This window comes from Hyperolius riggenbachi, chromosome 10 (genome assembly GCF_040937935.1).
Source record: "Hyperolius riggenbachi isolate aHypRig1 chromosome 10, aHypRig1.pri, whole genome shotgun sequence".
NCBI classification, from domain to species: Eukaryota; Metazoa; Chordata; class Amphibia; order Anura; family Hyperoliidae; genus Hyperolius; species Hyperolius riggenbachi.
Window position 1 is genome coordinate 225,920,991 of NC_090655.1, and position 19,014 is coordinate 225,940,004.

General features: G+C 45.6%; 1 protein-coding gene across 1 annotated transcript; it reads left to right on the top strand.

Annotated features, from left to right (window-relative positions):
- The first annotated feature begins 5,520 nt into the window (after window positions 1–5,520).
- Window positions 5,521–15,987, top strand: LOC137534666 (gastrula zinc finger protein XlCGF57.1-like). Its single transcript, XM_068256280.1, has 6 exons — window positions 5,521–5,560; window positions 8,357–8,427; window positions 9,878–9,975; window positions 10,110–10,374; window positions 11,164–12,737; window positions 13,457–15,987. The coding sequence occupies exons 2-5, from the start codon at window positions 8,397–8,399 to the stop codon at window positions 12,258–12,260; spliced, it is 1,491 nt and encodes a 496-aa protein (XP_068112381.1). The 5' UTR covers window positions 5,521–5,560; window positions 8,357–8,396; the 3' UTR covers window positions 12,261–12,737; window positions 13,457–15,987.
- Window positions 15,988–19,014: the final 3,027 nt, after the last annotated feature.

Below are 19,014 nucleotides of genomic sequence, written 5' to 3' on the forward strand. Positions count from 1 at the left end.
CATGTCAACTATGTATGTATCTATATTTATTCTATTCAATGTCATGACTGTACAGTGTCTTGTATTTCTTATGTATATTTGTTCCCCATTATTTGTTTGTATTATGTACAGCGCTACGGAAGATGCTGGCGCTATATAAATAAATAATAATAATAATAATAAAGTATATACCAGATGGGATAACAGCAACCGGAAGGTTATCTCATCTGGTAAATACTCTCTGATAAAGGAATACTTCCGAAACGGCGCGCTGTATATTATTGCACTAGGCACTTGCTGATGTATAGGTTCCTGTATAATCTGAGTACTGATCATGTATGCTGTTGTTTGATATGAGATCCCTCTTTTGTGATTGCTGCTAAATTCACTTGCTGTGGTATTTTGTATATGTTCTATGTGCTGTAATCTTTTTTCACATTGTGTATTTTGTAAGGGCTGTTTTTTTGAATACAAACAATCTTTTTGCATATACTTTTGGACTGGTGTGCGAGTCATTTGTACATGTATTGTGAAGATCCTGATGGCCAGTTGGACACACTTGTTTTATGATCCATGCAAAATGCTGTTATGGTCACCATGAGGAGGCAAGGAAAGGGTCGTGAAAATTAAGGGGCCTTCATCGAGGGGGGCTCTACCTAAACACTGGGCCTCATTGGGGTTGATACACAAAGCTGCGGCAATATTGCTGTGCGAAGACAGTGCATGGCAATATTACTGTTACTACCGGCAGCAGGTTACCACGAGCTAAGCTATTAGCACAAGTCCTACGAGCTGCTACTCAAGTACTGCGAGCATTGCTACCGAAACGAGCATTCATTTAGAATTAGATTTATTTGCCAAGCACAACTGGGTCATGCATACAGAAGACATGCAGGACTCAACGGTAAGAGTTAAGACACATAATTAAACAAATGAAACAGCATTGTAAGCAAGAATTGAGAGAGTTTTCTAGTCAACAAAGTGGTAAACATGGGGAAAGGTCCTGGAGCCATGTGCCAAGGCAGCCATCTATGGCACAGAAGCAGCAATGAGAATAAAAATACTTAAAATGTTTAAAAATGGAGATATTGGTGAACTTACCTCCAGAATTCAGACACAAATTGTGTAATTTCAAAACAGGGGTTCTTTATTAAGAAAACAGGCACTGCTACTCCACATGCAATGCGTTTTGCGGACGTACCCACTTCCTCAGGCAATAACGTGGAGCATCTGTTTATCCAGTCAATTGAGCCTGGTGCCTCCATGCTCAATTTTTAAACTTATTTTAAATATTTGTATTCTTATTGGTGCCGCTGCACCATCTCAATATGTGATATTGTCCACCCCTGATGGAGGGGTGTTTCCCCGCTAGTCTTCTACAAGCAGGGACAGGATTGTGATCCATCTTTGCATTTCCAGTGGTTGCCTTTCGGGTGACCCACCCTTGTGAGTACTATAATACAGCTAAAATATCTTAGAACTGGCTGGATAGTGTACTGGTTAAAGTAAAAATCGACTCAGCAGCACTGAAAAGTCCTGGTGTTTCTCCACTTGCCGACCGCACGCTTATACCGTGCGTCGGCAAAGTGGCAGCTGCAGGACCAGCGACGCAGTACTGCGTCGCCAGCTGTAGGCTGATTAATCAGGAAGCAGCCGCTCGCGCGAGCGGCTGCTTCCTGTCAAATCACGGCGGGGGGCTCCATGAATAGCCTGCGGGCCGCTGATGGCGGCTCGCAGGCTAAATGTAAACACAAGCGGAAATAATCCGCTTTGTTTACATTTGTACGGCGCTGCTGCGCAGCAGCGCCGTAAGGCAGATCGGCGATCCCCGGCCAATCAGCGGCCGGGGATCGCCGCCATGTGACAGGGGACGTCCTGTCACTGGCTGCACAGGACGGATAGCGTCCTGTGCAGCCCGGATCACCGGGGAGGGGACAGGTAGGAGAGGGAGGGGGGAATTTCGCCGCGGAGGGGGGCTTTGAGGTGCCCCCCCCGCCAGCCACACGCAGGCAGAAGAGATCAGACCCCCCCTGCACATCATCCCCATAGGGGGGGAAAAAGGGGGGCAATCTGATCTCTCTTCCTGCACCCTGATCTGTGCTGGGGGCTGTAGAGCCCACCCAGCACAGATCACTAATAACCACGCTGGTCCTTAAGGGGGGGTAAAGGGTGGGTCATCAAGTGGTTAATAGTTTCACAGCATCAGAACTTTGTTTCTCTTATACAAGCCTCATTTTTAGCTGCACAGAAGAAAACTGCCTGGACATTTTTTCCCCTGATGCTGTGCAAAGCATGATGGGATTTCTGATGTTGTTCTCGTTCTGCTGTTTTGGTGCAATTTTCTTTTTTTACATTTTGAATTTGACATTTGAAGCCTAGCGCATGCAGCTGGGAGGGGTTATCGGGACACAGGACAGTTGGAACTGTGTCTTATGCTCCCTGTCACCGCCTTTCAACCAAAAAAATGGCTGCCCACATGACAAAGATGGCAGCCCCCATGAATCACAAACATTTGCCTGTTCTTTTAAAACAGGGTGAGTAAAAAATTATATTACCTCTCAATTCTAATTAACATAACTAATGTAACTTAATGACAGTATGTTTGTTTAGGCTGAAGTTCCCCTTTAAAGGCTCTGCCTTTGACATGGGAGACCAGGGTTCGAAACCTGGCTAGGGTCAGTACCTATTCAGTAAGGAGTTCAAGGCAAGACTCCCTAACACTGCAGGGTGGCTTCTTGAGCACGTCCCAGTGGCTGCAGCTCCTCTTGAGCGCTTTGAGTCCAACAGGAGAAAAGTGCTATACAAATGTTTGGATTATTATTAGAAGGTGTCTTAACACACCTTCAAAGTAGATGGTGGGGAGAGGCACACCTTTCCGTAGTATTCGGGTGCATAACCACGGATGTCAAGCCACATCCAATAAACAGTCCATTAGTAGAAAAGATCTTGGTTAGCACTCCAGCTTCTCAGTGAGCAAAAAGATTTTTTATTTTCCAGTTACATGTCAACACTTAAGTTAACAATTGTTTCGGGGCCATCAGGGGTCCCCTTCTTCAGAACAGTGCAGACAAACACACCTTCATTCTGGTTTCTGCTCTGATTACTTCAGCCCACATCAAAGTGACTTATTAATTGTTAAATTGAAAGGCTACTATTCTCTCCACCTTCTACTTGATCTCCTCATACCTTTTCACACAGTGGACCATCCTTTGCTTCTCCATATCCTCACTTCTGTGGTCATCTATGGTCTCACTTTCAAAGCTTTTGTCCTACCTCACTGGTACTTTCAGCATTGCACACTCAAAACCCTCCTGTTGTAGTACAACAAGGTTCAGTCTTTGGACCCCTCCTTTTCTCCTTCTGAACCTCCCTTGATTAGTTTATCATCTCATATGGCTTCCAGTAACCCCCTATGTATTGATGACCCTAAACCCCCATACAAATGCTAGATGGTTCATGGCTGGGGTGGCCGGTCTCTGCTGGGAATCTAGTGTGTACAGCCTTACTGATGAATCGCAGAGTGACCACAAATGTCAGATTGTCTCTGGCCGATTCACCCCCCCGCCTCCCCCAAACATACACACACTTCATAGCAACATTTCTAACAGCGCTGTGGCCCGAATCTATGACAGTGGCAAACGCACCTTTGATCCATCTCTGATTTTGATCTGGCTGCTTTAATCTCTTATGTCCCTTCCAACCACAATGATATCTCCACCTTTGTGTCCTCTCACTTCCTAAAACTTTATATGGATAAAATAGAAATTGTCAGTTTTTCACCCCTATCTTTCATCTAAACTCCCCCCGTTGTTTTCCTAATGTACTTCAGTGATAACATACTAGCAACAGCTGCACCTGGGGCCATTGCTTTGATTCAGCATTCTTGTTCAATCCTCATGTTATCGAACAGGTAAAAAAAAGGCATAGGTGGCGATGTTAACAGCAGCAATAAGCGATAATTTGGGCACTAGGGCCGCCCACTATGCAAACTGTGGCTACATATAGCATGTGCAAAGTCTCCGGCACTCAAATTACTGGTAGGATCTTTAAAGGACAACTGAAGCAAGAGGGATATGGAAGCTGCCATAATTATTTCCTTTTAAAGAGAACCTGAGGTGAGAGGGATATGGAGGCTGTCATGTTTATTTTCTTTTAAACAACGCCAGTTGCCTGGCAGCCCTATTGATCTTCAGGCATAAAGGATACCCGAAGTGACATGTGACATGATGAGATAGACATGTGTATGTACAGTGCCTAGCACACAAATAACTATACTGTGTTCCTTTTTTTCTTTCTCTGCCTGAAAGAGTTAAATATCCAGTATGTAAGTGGCTGACTCAGTCCTGACTCAGGAAGTGACTACAGTGTGACCCTCACTGATAAGAAATTCCCCTTTTTATCTCTTTCTTGCTCTTAGGAGCCATTTTCTGCTAGGAAAAGTGTTTTATAGTTGGAATTTCTTATCAGTGTGGGCCATACTGTAGTCACTGAACTCCTAATCTTCCCGCCCCGTGCTGTTTCACCCCCCTATAGACCTCTACGTCACTGTCAATGGCACAATCATTCGTCCAACCACACAAGCCCGCTGCCTGGGTGTCACCCTGGACTCAGCCCTCTCCTTCACCCCCCACATCCATAGGGCCTGCTATTTACATTTACGCAACATCTCCAAGATCCGGCCTTTCCTGACCCCAGACACTGCCAAACTCCTTGTCCATGCCCTCATCATCTCCCGCCTGGACTACTGCAACTCCCTGCTGTCAGGCCTTCCTCAAAACCGCATCGCCCCCTACAATCCATCATGAACGCAGAAGTCAGACTCATCTACTCCTCCCATTGCTCTGTCTCCATGACTCCCCTAAGCAAATCCCTTCATTGCCTTCCAATTCACTTCAGAATCGGCGGTGCGGCCGCATGCCTGCACTGGTGCAGAAGATGCCGACCTGGTGAGGTTGGCATCTGCAGTGGAGGGGACAGCTGGAAGCGGAGCTGCGTCGAGGGAGAGATAGGCTGCTAGGGGCTGGAGGAAGCCCCAGGTAAGTAGATCTTGGTTTCTTTTTTACCTCGGACCTGTCCTTTTAAAGACTGAGTTCCACGGCTCCCCCAAGGTCAATAAACTGGTATGCTGTTATGTATATAGAGTGGGTATAGTACTGTGTTAGCTAGCCTAGGCGTATTTTTAACATGGAGTCTACTGCCCATAGCAGCAAACAATAAAGTAAAAATATATAAGTTTATTTTAAAAAGTGCTTTTTTTATTGTTCGCATGCTTGCAGACAATTTGGAAGACTGCAACTTGCTTGCAAGCACTATGCAAAAATGCTTACAAATATTTTGGTGCAAAAACTCTGTATATATTAAACGGAGGCTAAAACGCTGATTGTTAGTGGGGAAAAAGAAAAATTCTGACAGATTAAACCAAAAAAGATCTACTGTATTATTTACAACTTGAACATGCAGAACTTTAGTTCACACTCCAGCAGGTGGCGCTTTGACAGGAAGAGGTGGGACATACAGACAGGAAGTTATGGGTTAGGGAGGAAGTAGAAAGGAGACATTGCTGGAGCTGGCAACAGAGAAGGTAATACAATAATGTAGTCTTGAATATTGCACGTTCTGACGCTTGTATTTGCTGCAACATTAGAGATGTCATAGAGATGCGCTGGCATTTGTAGTTCTGATCCAAAAGAGAAAGAGAGCATGTTGAAAATGTATTCCTCAATCTATCTACTCATCTGACTATGGCAGGCTTCAGTGGGGGATACTGGGATTATTATTGCTTCAGATGCAAGAAGAATGCTATCACTATAAACACAGCATGCTGGGAGTTGTAGTTCAACATGTCGAAAAGATAGAAGGATAAAAAGATGGTGCGTGCAGTGCTTTAGAAATAGGGGATGCAGAGGTTGCAGCCACCCTAGAGCTCATGGATCAGGGGATGGGGGTAGTCTCTGGGTGGATGGACAATGGGCGTGGCGTAAGTCACTGGATAGGTGGAAACTGGGGGTTTCTCTAAGTCTCTGGGTGAGTGGACAGTGGGGGTGGTGTGAGTCTTTGGGTGGGTGGACATTAGGGGTGGTGTAAGTCTTTGGGTGGGTGGACAGTTGGGGTGGTGTAAGTATTTGGGTGGGTGGACAGTGGGGGTGGTGTAAGTATTTGGGTGGGTGGACAGTGGGGATGATGCAAGTCGCTGGATGGGTGGAGTGGGTGGGTGGTGTAAGTCTCTGAGTGGGTGGAAAGTGTGGGTGGTCTAAGTCTCTGAGTGGGTGGAAAGTGTGGGTGGTCTAAGTCTGTGAGTGGGTGGACAGTGGGGATGATGTAAGCATCTGGGTGGGTGGACAGTAGAGGTGGTGTGAGTCTCTGTGTGGTGATCAGTGGGGGTGGTGTAAGTCTGGGTGGGTGGACAGTGGGGGTGGTGTAAGTCTCTGGGTGGGTGGACAGTGGGGATGATGTAAGTCTCTGGGTGGATGGAAAGTGTTGGTGGTCAAAGTCTCTGGGTGGGTGAACAATGGGGGTGGTGTCAGTCTCTCAGTGAGCCTATAGGCACAGACTAACCAGCAAGCTCATGGTGACCCAGAACTCATTGGGGTGTGTAAGGGACTACAATGGTCCTAAAAGCCCCCTTACTATGATGTTAAGAAAAACAAAAGTTTTCTTTCCTAAAACAGAAAGAATTTGCGATAATTCAGGTTGGAGTGAGCTCGAGATGTCTCCCAGGCACCACTGCTGAATATATGCAAAAAAACTTTTGTTTTTCTTAACATCTTAGTAAGGGGGCTTTTAGGACCATTGTAGTCCCTTACACACCCCAATGAGTTCTGGGTCACCATGAGCTTGCTGGTTAGTCTGTGCCTCTCGGATTTACAAGCCCTACTCCATAGAGCCAAATTAATCCATGCCATGCACTGATGAGGATCAAACAATCCGAAACAGTCTGTATGCATGTTGGATTATTATGGCTCTGTACATATTAACAAGCTGACACATCATTGCATTCCAGCGGTTCTGGAGGTGTGTTTAGCTTCTAAGGGTACAATGGTTAATTTGCATATATTCAGCAGTGGTGCCTGGGAGACATCTCGAGCTCACTCCAACCTGAATTATCGCAAATTCTTTCTGTTTTAGGAAAGTAAACTTTTGTTTTTCAGTGAGCCGATGGGAGGGCGGTGTAAGTCTCTGGGTGGGTGGACAGTGGGGATGATGTAAGTCTCTGGGTGGGTGGACAGTGGGGATGATGTAAGTCTCTGGGTGGGTGGATAGTTGGATGATGTAAGTCTCTGGGTGAGTGGACAGTAGAGGTGGTGTGAATCTGTGGGTGGTGATCAGTGGGGGTGCTGTAAATTTCTGTGCGGGTGGACAGTGGGGTTGGTTTAAGTCTCTTGTGAGTGGGGATAATGTGGGTGGACAGTAGGGGCGTAAATCTCTGAGTGTGTGAATAGTGGGAGTGATGTAAGTCTCTGATGGGTGGACCGTAGGAATGGTGTGAGTCTCTGGGTTAGTGGTCTCCTCCTGAGGCTGCCCCCGCTACCACATCTTATGGAAAAGCTGTCCCACTACCCTCGTGGGTCTCCCCTTGAGCTCACCCCCTCACCTCATGGAAGGGCTGCCCTGCCCTCCTCTTGGGTCTCCTCCTGAGCCTGTCACCTCACCTCCTGTCATGGAAGGGCTGCTCTGCTTCCTCATGTGTCTCCTCCTGAACCCCTCACCTCCTCTCATGGAAGGGTAGCCCTGTCCCTTTTGTGTGTCTTCTCCCAAGCTTGTCCCCTCTCCTCATGGAAGGGCTGCCCTGCTCCCCTCATGTGTCTTCTCCTGAGCCCCACACCTCATGGAAGGGCTGTCCCGCCCCTTCATGTGTCTCCTCCTGAGCCCGTTCCCTCACCTCCGCTCATTGAAGGGTTCTCCCGTCTCCCTCATGTGTCTCCTTCTAAATACCTCACCTTATGGAAAGGCTGACCTGCTCCCCTCATGAGTCTCTTTCTGAGCCCCTCACCTCATGGAATGGCTGTCCTGCCCCCTCATGTGTCTTCTCCTGAGCCTCTCACCTCATGGAAGGGCTGCCCCACCCCCTCCTGTGTTTCCTCCTTACCCCCCCTCTCGCCTCATGGAAAGGCTGTCCACGCCCCTCATGTGTCTCCTCCTGAGCCCCTCACCTCATGGAAAGGTTGCTCCGCCCCCTCATGTGTCTCCTCTTGAGCCCCCCACCTCATGGAACAACTGCTCTGGATAAATAAACCGGTAACATGGTAACACTCTGGGGATGGGTTCAAACTTACAAACAACACTTAAGGACATTATTCAGTAACTGCATGAGATATGTCTGTTTGGTGACTATCACTGTGTGTGGGAGGTTCCAATAACAGTATGTTTCTCCATACAGGATTGGCAGGAATCACAAGGACCTCTACAACATTGTTGTGATGGAGAATCGGCCACCCCTCACATCACCGGGTAAGAGGAGATTTTTATTCCTTGCAAAGGAGAGACAAAAGACAGGCACTCCATGTTGCAGGTACATGAGAGATGTAACAAAGCATTAAGCAATAATCCTCACCAGATCTGGTGGCTAAAAGAGTCACATGACAATGAACAGCTTAAAAGGCTTCGGACCAACTTCTCCATTTGTGGAGAGTACAATTGTCCTCAGCTGGTGCAGGATAACCGGTTCACCTAGTAGTCCTGGGCAGCCGGGTAATAAGATGATCGGAGGCCACGCCCCCTGGTTGTCAGTGTATAGCGGAAAGGTTAGAGCTGTTACTCTGACTTAGGAGCTAAGGTAGTCCCCACAAGAAACACATTACAACTTGCTACGGTCCCGGTTGTCTGGAACACAACTACCCAGCAGTTTCAAGTAACTGTCACAGAACGCCGGCAAGTTTCACAGAGGAGAAGAGTGACTTGTGATGCAATGGTTGAGCTCTGCTGGGCTCCAAGACTCCTCCAGGGTTCTGCCGCCTCTTCACTGGCCAGGAAATAGCACCATTCAGCAAATGTTTTAAATTTGTTTTTAGAGTGCACCTCCGCACTTAGGGCGTACCTTCCACGGCTGCCTACAACTAATTTAGGCACTGGCTTCTGAATCGCGGCTAGGCATCTTTCAGAAACTCCTCTTCACACTTCTCCCACCCAGAGGCCATCCATCTGTGGCACTCCATACTGCTCCCACCCAGAGGCCATCCGTCTCTGGCACTCCACACTTCTCCCACTCAGAGGCCATCCATCTGTGGCACTCCACACTGATCCCACCCAGAGGCCATCCGTCTGTGGCACTCCACATTGCTCCCACCCAGAGGTCTTCCGTCTGTGGCACTCCACACTGCTCCCATCCAGAGGCCATCCGTCTGTGGCACTCCACACTGCTCCCATCCAGAGGCCACCCGTCTGTGGCACTCCACACTGCTCCCACCCAGAGGCCATCCGTCTGTGGCACTCCACACTGCTCCCACCCAGAGGCCATCCGTCTGTGGCACTCCAAACTGCTCTTACATTCCTGGGGTGTTTCAAGTTAAGTTTGTCTTTATTTGTGTCAATAGACTTTCAGTTACTGTATTTTAACATTAATCTCTTTCATACCACAAGTCTCTCTGGCCCCTTAAGGACCAGAGACTTTTTTACTCAGACACGAGCAGTGATTGGCTCACAGTGATCACGTGGTCAGGAGTCAGCTGCATGTACGCGGCAAATGCGGAAGTTGAAATCTAAGCCTTAGCAGAGATAAACAGACATAAACAGGGCATAGATTTCAACTAGCCTTGTCTGGAAGTGGTAAATACAGAGGTCTGCTACCATGTTGTAAAGAAGAGAGCAGTACACAGGGGCAATCTAGGACACCCCCCCCCTCCCCCCGCATTATGTGATTAACACATAGAAACTAACCGCTCATTGTGTGCATTTCCTACAGATGGATCCAATAACAGAAACCCACCAGAGAGATGCACAGGTCCTCTTTATTCCCAGGACTGTACACAGAAAGATCCCACCATCCCGCAACATTATCAGGTAACTGAAGAAATATCAGTCCAGAAGAAACTATGTTTTGCATGTGAAAATATTCTTCTATGTAGGGCAGGCTCAATCCTATATTGCTACCATTGTAGAGCTGTTGTTCTTGTTTTATCATTTCGTTGCTGTAGAGTGAAGAACAGATTGATTCCAAAGTTAAGGTTAAAGAGGAAGAAGAGACATATGTGAGGGATGATCAGCAGGCTACGGAGGACGGTCAACAGATGAAGACAATTAAAGAGGAGGAAGAAGAGAAGTACATGAAGGGGGATCAGCAGTCTCCAGAGGAGGGTTACATGATAGTGACAGTTAAAGAGGAGGAAGAAGAGGAGGCGGATGAGAAGGGTGATCCGGGGACTGTTAAACGAGAGGATTGTAATCTGGATATCAGCACAGGTGAGTAATAAACACGAAGGGTGCCCATATAGTACTTTTTTTTTTCATAGTGATCAAATCTGTCAGAAATCGATGCCACAACACGGCCAGCCGATTCATTGTTTTAATCGATTTCTAGCCGAAATGGGTCAAAAGGAATGATTGGGCATGCAGGTAAATCTAAGTCGCAAGGGCTTGATCGGGTGCCTGCCAGTAGCTGCGTTCAAATTCCTGATTACCATCGGACCCCTGGCTGGTCTCTCTGAAATGTATGTGTACCCCGTGCCTGGGGTGAGTGTTGCATGGTGACCGGTTACCACTTCTCCTCCTGTGTTTTCTCCCAGAGTAAAATGTACTATAAATCACTTTTTCCTATTTCACTGTCAGTTACAGTAGGTAGTTAAAATCTGACATATCTAGCAGGTTTTGGACTAGTCCATCTCCTCATGGGGGATTCTCAGTTATTTCTGATCCGCAGTTGCTCAGTCCAACTGCCAAAATATTGTGCAAAAAAGGGAGGGCCAGCAGGCTTCATTGTATAGATCCTTTTTAGGGGGTGCTTTTATAAAGAATAACGTTAATACTGCGAATCTCTCATGAGGAGATGGACTAGTCCACAACCTGTCAGATATTTCTTCCTACTGTAAGCGACAGCAACATAGGAAAAAGGTTGTTTATAGTGCATTTTATGCTGGGAGAAATGTAAATTTTATAAGTATGTATTTTAAATGTAACAACTGTTCATGATAGTGGTCCTGTAAGGACAGGAGAATGCAAGTTCTATAACTATTATTATTATTTACCCAACAGATGGAGAGGATGTGGGGAACACCTCAGAGGGACGTCTTATCTCACCTCCAGATGATAATACAGAAGATAATGGGGCCACACAATATTCTCCAGGAGGAATCCCCGTTACCGGAAATACACATCACAGACTTGATGAGAAGAGATCACCGGATTCCTCTAATCCTGACAGATCTCATCCCATTACCCCAAATATTTACACAAGATTGCAAGATACAAATAAGTCACCTAATCAATGTGGTTCTGGAGACTCTTCAGGTAAATCGGGTATTTCTACAAAAACATTTCCCTCATCAGAATCGGACCAGGGAATTCACTCAAGTGAAGGTCCTTTCCTGTGTTCAGAGTGTGGGAAATCGTTTCCAAAGAAGGCAGGCCTTATTAAACACCAGAAAATACACGCTAGTGAGCAGCCGTTTTCATGTTCAGATTGTGGGAAACAGTACACAAGGTGGTCCGCTTTTCTTGCTCACCAGAAAATTCACACCGGTGAGCATGTTTTTCAGTGCGTAGAGTGTGGGAAATGTTTTTCTAGGAATACAGCTCTTGTTAAACACCAGAGAATACACACTGGTGAGCGGCCTTTTTCTTGTTCAGAGTGTGGGAAAAGCTTCACTCAGAAAGATCACCTCCTTAAACACCAGAGGATTCACACAGGGGAGCATCCCTTTTCATGTTCTGAGTGTGGGAAATGCTTTAATCAGAAATCCACTCTTCTTAGACACCAAGCGATCCACGCTGGCGAGCGTCCTTTTTCTTGTTCAGAGTGTGGGAAAAGTTTTAACTGGAAATCGTCTTTTCTTGCACACCAAAGGCTCCACACAGGGGAGAGTTGTTTTACATGTACAGAATGCGGGAAAAGTTTTATTTGGAAATCAGCATTTCTTGCACACCAAAGACTTCACACGGGTGAGCGGCCATTTTCGTGTTCAGAGTGTGGGAAGCAGTTTAATCACAGGTCAGCCCTTCTTACGCACCAGAAAATTCACACAGCGGAATGTTCTTTACCGTGCTTTGTTTGTGGACAGCGTTTCAGGCATAAACGAGATCTTAAGCGACATCATAAAGAACACACTGGCATGCGTATGTTTTCATGCTGAGAGTGTGCGACATGGTTTCTCTTATCAAACCCTGGTGAATTTACAATGGTGAGCATCTTTTTCCATGTCTTGTTATTTCTTTCCTTACTCCACCACTTGGGAAGCTGCACTGCTTGGCTGGGTGAGTCTTATCTGCTGCCTGAAGCAATTATTGATAGTGGCTGCTCACACTGCTGTCTGGTGGGAAAGTTGCTCACCAGGAATTCATGGTTAAACTCACTGTTGCATGATGTCCTCAAACTGCAATGACCCAGTTTTGGGCAGAGCTGAGGTGCAGTAGAAAGTTTAGGCAGCTGAACTCTCTGCCCCGCCAGCTGTTACCGCAATGCCGCTACCTTCACACTCACTGAAAGACTATGGAACAAGCTCAGCATACACACCAGAATGGCATAGAAACTGACATTTTAATGTACTGGGGATAGACTGTGTCAACTTACATGTTTCAGCCTATACAGCAAGCTAAAGCCTTGTACACAGGCTATTTTGCAGTAGGAGAACAGAGGCGCCAGCAGAATAAAAGTGGATAAAACCTTTAAAATTTGCTTGGAGGAAGTGGTGGACTTACCTCCATAAAGCAGACACGAAAGACTGTCTGAAAAGTAGCAATCACATTTATTATATGGTACCCCAAAAGTGCAACGCGTTTCGCAGGCCGAGCCCGCTTCATCAGGCAATAAAGTGGGGACAAAACAGAATTCCAGCAGTAGCAGGTGTAGCGCCTCACTGAGGCGCTACACCTGCTACTGCTGGAATTCTGTTTTGTCCCCACTTTATTGCCTGATGAAGCGGGCTCGGCCTGCGAAACGCGTTGCACTTTTGGGGTACCATATAATAAATGTGATTGCTACTTTTCAGACAGTCTTTCGTGTCTGCTTTATGGAGGTAAGTCCACCACTTCCTCCAAGCAAATTTTAAAGGTTTTATCCACTTTTATTCTGCTGGCGCCTCTGTTCTCCTACTGCAAAATCGTGTCCACCCCTGGTGGAGGGGTGATCTACCCCTTTTTCTCATCTACAGAGAGCGACTTCTTAGCCCTGAGTGAGGACAGGTCTAATCTCCTCACCTGCTTATACAGTGGTTGCCTGTGTGGTAACCCACGTTTGTGAGTATATTCTTCTCACTGATTTGCCTTACTTCGTTTATGTTTTAACATACTACACTATATTGGGCTCTCGGTTTCTCTATATTGTACACAGGCTAAATTGTTTTCGGCAGAGGCGGACCTGGCGTAGCATGTGTACAGCAGCCCCTGATCCTTCCTAACATGTCTCCGAGACATCCGACTGGCAGATTGTCTTGGCCGAGTGCAGGCCAGCGTTTTGTTCCACCACTACTCACCCCCACCACTCCGTGCTGCACGAGTACCAAAGATCTGCATTACACTATTTAAGGAAGCCATCCCTGAATCAGCCAGGTCTCCCAGCCACATCTATAATTCAACAATCACAGTCTTACGCAGTATTGGGGTATCTCTGGCTACAGCTCAGGGCCAAGTCCTGTACAGACAGGTCGCTAGTCTGCAGGTTAATAAACAGGCATAAACTGTTCCTACTGTTGTACTGTTGCTATGGAGCAAGGAGGAAGGACAACGACAGACACATGACAGAAGGGGAGGAGTGAGGTGGAGAGCAATGGCCTTGGCCAAGATAACCTGTACACATGCTAGATTCTCTGCAGAGGTGAGCTGAGAACCACGTAGCCTGTTTATTGGTACCTGATTAAACATAAGTGCATTCTAATACAAATGAGTGTAGAGCAGGTCTGTGATCTGGCCAGGTTCTAGCTGCTGTCACTGCTGCAAGCCCTGCTGTGTATAAGTAGAGGGCATTTCTTTTACACGAATGATAATAATTCAAGTGAGACCTGCATTAGTGTTAAAGCGGACCCGAGCCCAGAACTTCCTCTTACTTATTGTGACACATACAGACACACAATGCAAAGTGAATTGCTCTCCTTTTTATCTGCTTTCAGGAGTGAATTCTAAATTGCCCACACCTGTTACTTGCCCCAGGTGATTTTAACCACATAAGGACCATGGGCTTAAACCCCCCTAGTGACCAGGCCATTTTTTTACAAATTAGGCCACTGCAGCTTTAAAGGCTTGCTGCAGGGCCGTACAACTCAGCACACAAGTGATTTCCTCCCCCCTTTCTGTCCACCAACAGAGCTTTCTGTTGGTGGGCTGTGATTGGTCCCCCAATGTTTATTTATTTTCTTTTTAAATATTTATTTTTTTCAGTAAATCTTTGCAATTTTTTTTTTAACCTACCCACCCTTCCTCCCTCGCCCCCCCCCCCGCCAGCCAATCAGCGCGCTCGCTTGTCATAGGCTTCAGCCTATCACAGCGGATCACTTCTGTGCCACCCAGGGGGACAGCCGTGTCACACGGCTGTCCCCAGTACAGCACAGCCGTAGATTGCAGCAATGTACTTTCGCCATCTGACAGTCTCCTTTTTTTATATATAATATTTTTGACAAAATAATCAAAATAATACATGACAAAATAAATGAACATACATAACTAAACAAAGAATAAACAAAATAATAAAAACAAAAGCAACAAAATCAAAAACCATCCTCCTCAGACAGCAATAATTCTTTATACTCATCAGTATTCATAAATTCAGAGCATCCTGACCATTTAATGCAATAGCTCTCCCACCTATCCGACTGTAACGCAATCTGTCTGTCTCCTAGCAGCGATCGCCGCTGGGAGACTGATGGTGGAGCGGAGCTCCGTCATTCAAGTGGAGATGCACGCGCGATCTCCTGCAAAACCCTGCCCTAGGACTGCACACCAATCGGCGTGGAATGGTCTTGGGGCTGCCGCCGCGTTCACGCCAATCGGCGTGGAGCGGTTGGCAAAGGTTTTAAAGGAGCATCACATGCTTAAAAAAAATCTTATTTTTCCAGAATTTTGAAATGGTGCCAGTAATTTTGTCCAGCCCATTTTTGGAGGTTTGTGTCAGAATATGTCCAAGTTGCTTTATTTCCTGCTTTTTTTTTTTTTGTTTTGTTTTTTTGTTCCAATACACACAAGGGGAATAAAAAATGTCTGGGGTGCCAACAATTTTGGCCATGGCTGTAGCTGTCTTCATAGTGTGGGCACCATTGGCCAAAGGTTTGGCTTGTTTGTAGTTTGCTGTTTTTTTGTTGTTGTTTTGTACTTTTGGCCCTTGCACCATTGTGAATCTACATAAAGTCACTTTAAAGCGGACCTAATCTCAGAACTTCCCCTGTGCTCTAAAAGATAAGCAACAGCCTTATAACCTTTAAAGAAAAAAACATTTCTTTGTTACAGCTGATACAAATCCTGCAATAAATCTGCAGTGTGTCTACTTCCTGCTTTCATGGAAGCAGACATAGGATTAATAGCCTGTGCTTACAAATTAGCAGCTCTGCCGGGCACGGGAGATTCCTGAGCTGACACAACTGAAGAGATCAAATTACAGTGGCGATTACTCACGGATGAGGGGGGATTAGGCAGGCTAAACTCTCTAAATACATACAGGATGCATTTCTGTATGTTTCCTTCTGTTCTGTGCAAGAGTCCAAGTCCATGTTGGTGGAAGGAGGGGTGCCTGGTTAATGCTGTAAGGTTTAGTCAGGCTTTTTTTTTTTTTAATTAAAACAAACTTTATTTGTACAGATAAACAAAGAGCAGATTAATCATGTAACAGAGTGAGTATTACTCATGATACTGTGCACAACCATAATTCAATGACAATAATGTGATCAATAAAATGTTTCGTTAAAAATCTGTTTGTGTTTTCATTACAGTCCGCTAACTTTCAAACACCTCTGTATTGCTACACACACACACACACACACACACACACACACACACACACACACACACACACACACACACACACACACACACACACACACACACACACACACACACACACACACACACACACACACACACACACACACACTGTACACACACACACACACACTGTACACACACACACACACACACACACACTGTACACACACACACACACACTGTACACACACACACACACACACACACACACTGTACACACACACACACACTGTACACACACACACACACTGTACACACACACACACACAATTTCCCCTCAGCGTGTATCACACGCTGAAATAAACTTGATCCTGCAGGTAACGCTGCATGGCCCCAATGCTGTACAGACGTATCGCTAGGCAATAGCCGAACCACATTCTGTCTCTATGAGGATGGGAGATTAGGTGATGGCCTCGGGAATGATGGAGTGTAAAGGAAGAAAGGAGAACTATTGACTTGGCTGCTAAGATATTAAGAACTTTGTGCAACATTTATCAAAGCATTACCAAGAGTTTTTTCTTCTTAAACAGTTCTGACCAGCAGGGCAGACAGTTCTGCATGATAATAAGAAACTTCTTAAATCCTACGTAATAGCGGCAGTTTAGCGTGGATTTCTAGAACTGCACTACAGTTAAAGCGGAATATAACCCTGCATTTCAACTTTGCTCTAAAACATTATTTACAGTATATTATATGCAACCAGCATTTTGTTTTTTACTAGACCAGCATTGGAAGGGTTACACACAGAGCTTTAAAGTTCCTGGAGAGATATGCAGATGCATCCGAAATTCAGATAGATACATTTAAGTAAACAAAATGTATCTAAGTGTGGAATGTGACTCACTCTCTCTGACTGTGCAGGAGCAGGAGGACAGCCAAAGAGTGTGTAACATTCACCACTTGTTACATTCTGTTTAGTTAAATGTATCTATCTGAACTTCGGATGCATCTGCATATCTCTCCATGGAACTTTAAAACTGTGTGTAACCCTTCGAATGCTGGTCTAGTAAAAAAAAAAATGTTGGTTGCATATAATATGCTGTAAATAATGTTTTAGAGCAAAGTTAAAATGCTGGGTTATATTCCGCTTTAAGAAAAGTGCAAATCCATCCCTAAACTGCCGCAGATTAAGAAGTGCTTAATAGCAGTTCTACAGATTGTGCATCTTTCCAGGCTATGCATGATTTGTGACATGCTCCTCCCCCCTGCTGCCAGGTGTCCTGTGAAGCTGTTCTGTGCTTAACCCTTCCAGTGCTGGGCATTGATGCAATACAGCAGATGTATTGGTTACCTCAGCAACAGCAATTTCTCTCACACACTGCACTGTCTGAGAAACCTTCCTAAGGGCTCTTTCACATCTGACAACGCGAACAGGAGCCGTTCTCCTGCACGCGTTGTCTGCCTGCGGCGTGCCGTCGGGTATCTGCGGTGCGACGCAATCAGCGGCGGTAGCTGGTAATTAAACCCGACGGAAACCGCCGGCTCGCGGGTGCGTTGGAGGAAAAACTGCGCCGGGGTGCGTCGGAACCGCAACGCTTGGAAACGCAGCGTCGAGTGTGAAAGGTAAAATGAAAGTCTATGGACTTTCATCTTACCTTGGTTAACGCAAACGGCTTCCGGTTGCGTTAACGCAGAAAGTCTGCCCTAATGTGAAAGGGCCCTAACTCCTCCTGTTGTGGAACAGTTTAAGAAAGATTCTGCACTATTTAGGTTTTTTTTTAGTATGTCTGAGACAATTCTGCACGGATTTCAAAAAACCTATTAATATTTTGTCTCAGATACTCTTGATAAATGTCCCCCTCTAACCCTGGATTGAACTTCATCCCAATCAGTAGCGAGAACTTACCTTTTCTCAAATAGACCATCAGGAGAGTCTGTATGGCTGATATTGTGGCGAAACCCCTCCCACAGTGTAATGCCATGGCCCTTACAGTTTCCTTTTTGTGAACCTTGTTGCTTTGTGGGAAATGATAGCTGCAACTGCCAAGCAAGCAGTATTTACTATCTGCTGTGCATATATATTCATTAAAAAAGCAACCTTTTTAGCCTGTCATAGTGGGTGTGTTAATAGATAAAGGCAGTTGGTACTGTTTTCATGTCTGCCAGTAGTAAAGATGAGGACCTGCAGACTCACGGAGGATCAAACAACATGTACAAATTGTACAGCGAGTATGAATTATTCCTTCATCTATCTTCTATTTTTTTAAATTATTTTTTCATTGAGCATTTTTGGAAAGGAAACACAACACAAAACATTGGCTTCCTTCTCACACGCAGGTGAGGAAGCACAAACACTACAGTGGGGGGAACCTTACCCTGCACCCAACAGTGACCACCCCCCATGCCCACCCCTCTACAGCATTGTGCATAAATGGTACAGCCTTTGATCAATGTAGCTTATCTTTACCAGCAAATATCAAACGTTGTACTTTGTCAGATTGGGCGATACCAGTACAACTATTTGACCTTCTCTATCCATGGTTTCCATATTTTATTAAAGTGCACCTGAACTCAGAACTTCCTCTCTGCTCTAAAAGATACACAACAGCATAATAACCTCCCAAACAATGTATTTGTTACAGCGGATACAAATATTGCAATAATTCTGCACTGTTTCTACTTTCTGATACATGAAAGCAGACATAGGGTTGACAGCCTGTGCTCTCAAATGAGCTTATCTGCCACCTCTGCCATTGGCAGTCATGGAACGCAGGTAGAGATCAAATCACAATTTGTGATTAGAGACAAATGAGGGGGAATTAGATAGGCTAAACTCTAACTACATACAGGGTACATTTCCCTATGTTTTCCTTCTATCCTGTGCATGAGTTCAGGTCCATGTTAAACTTGTCAGGACAACCTCTGGCTATGTACATGGCCTGATATAAGCATAAAAAGTTATTCATTCGTTTTTTCCAGCAT